Source organism: Pteropus vampyrus, unplaced genomic scaffold (assembly GCF_000151845.1).
Source record: "Pteropus vampyrus isolate Shadow unplaced genomic scaffold, Pvam_2.0 Scaffold605, whole genome shotgun sequence".
In the NCBI taxonomy this organism is placed as follows: Eukaryota; Metazoa; Chordata; class Mammalia; order Chiroptera; family Pteropodidae; genus Pteropus; species Pteropus vampyrus.
The window spans coordinates 212195-215497 of record NW_011889386.1 but is presented as its reverse complement, the minus strand read 5'-3'; the positions used below and the strand labels follow the sequence as shown (position 1 = coordinate 215497).

Genomic DNA, 3303 nt, shown 5'->3' with positions numbered 1-3303 from the left:
TGGAGGTTGGCCTTGGCCATCGTCCACGAGAAGTGGCCTGTGATGTTGACATGCTGGATGACGAACGAAGCAGACAGGTTCTCCGGCTTGGCCAGCACTTTGGAAAGGACGTGACCTGTCGTCATTCGAAGATGGAACCCAGGGTTAGGCTACCGGACAGAGCGAGATGGCGAGCGGACTTAGAACCAGCCTGGGAGAGGGGGTGGCCTCCCAGTGGGAGGGACGTAGAAGCCATGTCACCGCGGTCTTCAAGCCCGGTTGCGGATGGTCACCTCTCTGACACGTAGGGAGAGTGTGCGACTGGGACCCTCACCGAGGCCACTCTGTGCTAAGTGCTTCTGACCCTTTGGGGGTTATCTATAGCATCCGGCTTTGGGATGGATAAAGGGAAAGGGATTCTGCAATCTGGCAGGACATGCCGTTTCTCAGAGGACAGAAATGGCCGCAGTGACAAGGGTAGACATGCGGGTAATCGGGAGAGTTATTAGAAGTTACTGGAATAAGGTTTGGACATGTGGATACAGCCGCGAATTTCCCAGAGGGGCACTTGGGACTTGAGATGAGGCGTACCTGCTCCCTCGAGGCAGCTCATGAGCTTGTGGCTTTTTCCCTTGAGAGCAGAGCACGCTGGAGTCGTAAAGAAAACGCTTTCTGCCTTCAAGCGGCCCTTCGGCCGGCTTGGTTGGACGGTCACCTTATATTTGCAGGAAAATGACAGATCTTGAAGAATTATATAATTTTCCTGGAGCAAGAGAGAAAACACGCTAGCAATAAATCTCATGAAGGATTGGAGAAAAAAAAAAAAAACTGGCAGGAGATGAAATCAAATTCCATAATAATAATTCAATCATAATAAGACGATTTTCCTGGACATGGATGGAGTGGGTGTAAAATGTCTTTTGAAACAAGGACAAAGGAGACAGCAGTGTCCACGCTTTGATGGATTACAACAGCGGCACGAGACACGTCCTCCAGACTTACACAGGACCCTCGCAATTCCGCATCAAGGCGGCCGACTGCACCCTCCGCGGCCAGCATTTGGGAGCTGGCGGCGGTGCAGGCGGCTATGTCAAGCCGTAAATACAAATCTAATTATTTTCAATAGGAAAAAAAAAAAAAGCTGGCTGGGGCTTCTCTGGGATACGGGCTTAGTTTATATGTAAGTTCTTCTTGAAAACGAAATTAGTATATTCCTTTAGAGCTGTCATCCACCCCCCGCCCCCCGTTTTGAAGTGCAGTTATTGCTTCCTGCCACACTACTGTGACCAAATAGAAATACGAAAAACAGGCTAAACCGCCAAGGATTAAGAGGCTTAGAATATAACTTTACAGCAACATAGAAAGATGACAGTTATAACACGTTTGTTATAACTACGTTTCTTTCATGTCTGTCTGTGGTGCTTTTCCGTTCTAGCTCATAGTTCCCAGGGGTCCATGCGTGCTTACCAAAGACAAAGGGGGGACCTTTGTCTGGGTCCCTTTGGGGAAATGTGAGAATGGGCAAAGGGGAGGGGCTGGCCCTTTATCTAGAAGGGACAAGCAAAGGCAGACACAGGGCACGGTTAATACAAAGAGTGACATGGACGCAAGATGATACACTTCGAGGTCCAGCCGCCTGAAAATAAGCCCGATTCTCTGTGAATCCAAAGGCACGCGGAAGGAGGACAAGCCCACAAAACATTTCATACATCCTGCTTCTGCTTCGTCCTCTGCTCAGCAAATACATTTCCCTTTTTCGAATATCAGTTTTTTTACTTTTACAGAACGCCATACACGTTGGGAAGAGCTTACAGGTGAACGAAAGGAACGCCTCTGGTAGAAAAAGTCAAATCCAGTAAAAAAAAACAACAAAAAAACAAAACAAAAAAAAAACTATTTCTGCAAAACCAATGACTCGTTTTATCTTACCATCTTAAACTTATGTGATTCCATGTGATTTGAAAAATACTGCCCTTGTTGCTTTAGAAAATACTCAAAAGAAAAATGTTCTAGTTACAGGTCATGTATCAATACGCTGTCATTTGGGGCCGTGCTTTTAGATATTTTGGACCGTCGTGGTGCATTATTACATATAAACCGCTGTCATCGACATCGTGCTTATTTGACGCCATCTTAAACATTTCCTCTTGGTTTGCTGATTCTGCTCTATAACTCAGGCAGTCATCGCAGATATTTGGAATAACATATTAAGGAGTACGGACAGAGCTCCTATTCCCCTGGAGTTTACTGTTCTCTGAAAGTTCAAAGACAGAAGGTCAGTGTGTGGCGTAGAGGGGGGGGCAGCTCAGATCTTTCGTTAGCTGGATGAGTCGGTGGCAGTTAGGGACACGGCAAAGCAAGACACGCAGGAACGTACAGAAATTCACTGCACAGTCGGAAATAATGCCTTGCGACGGTGCTGCCAAGTGAAAAATCAGAAAATAATTCAAAGTTTTTGCCCTTTTCAAAGGAAACACACAGCGCCCCTGGAGCGTGTCCCTCTGGTCCGGGAGATCCTGAGCATCGGTGTCAGAATAATCCCCACGTTTGGGGACCGGCCATGCGTGGCCGCTCTCGATGTCATCTTGTGAACGGGTGACAGCTACTCAGACGCGGATCTGTAACCGTGAGGGATGCAGGGGACGCACGCTGCGCCCGTGCTGCAGGCCGATGCCACACACAGACGGGCGGAGTGAGTGCCGGTCGCCTTCGGGGTCAAGGGCGCTCATCGACTCACCTGGGTCGTGGAGGACGACGCCTCCGGCCTGGCGGTCTCGTTGTGGGCGCACAGTTCTGGAGACCAGTGCACGTGGTAGCAGCTGACGCTGGGGTCTGCAGGGTGGAAACACACACAGAAGTCACAGTGTGGACATCGCCATCTGCATAGACCAGGGCTCTTCGAACGGGAGAGAATGGGAAGGAGCAAAAATAAGTCATGGGGGTCACCCAGGAACGCGCACGGGAACCCGAGGAGCCACGTGCGCCTCGCAAAATCCTGCTTACTGTCTCCCTCCAAAGAATAAAGTCGGGGGGTGGGGGATGCAGTACGCTGCCCCAGGAAAACTGTGCTGAAATGTGAGCACGAGGTAGAAAAGGTCATCGGTGAAGTCACGGCCAAATGACCCACATGGCACATAGTAGGTGCTCAATAAATGTTAGTTGAATGATATCTTCCCGTGAAATAATGCCTCGTTCTCTCTGTATTTGTAAAAATGCTTTGCTAAGACAGAACTTCCTGGTTTTGTACAACTCAAGTAAGAATCATGAACACCTACAAGGCATAAGGCACGTCTCCTCCAAGCAGAAGTACAAATGTTTTCTCTC

The 3303-nt window shown here is 48.8% G+C and overlaps 1 protein-coding gene across 1 annotated transcript in view; it reads right to left on the bottom strand.

Moving 5' to 3' along the window:
* The window catches only part of ANOS1 (anosmin 1), a 143771-nt gene that overhangs the window by 2160 nt on the left and 138308 nt on the right, over nucleotides 1-3303 (bottom strand). Inside the window, exons 10-12 of the mRNA XM_011384651.1 lie at nucleotides 2717-2811; nucleotides 571-742; nucleotides 1-115 (exon numbers count right to left, since the gene is read on the bottom strand). Of these exons, the coding sequence (XP_011382953.1) occupies nucleotides 1-115; nucleotides 571-742; nucleotides 2717-2811 (382 nt within the window). The remainder of the gene's footprint in view (nucleotides 116-570; nucleotides 743-2716; nucleotides 2812-3303) is intronic.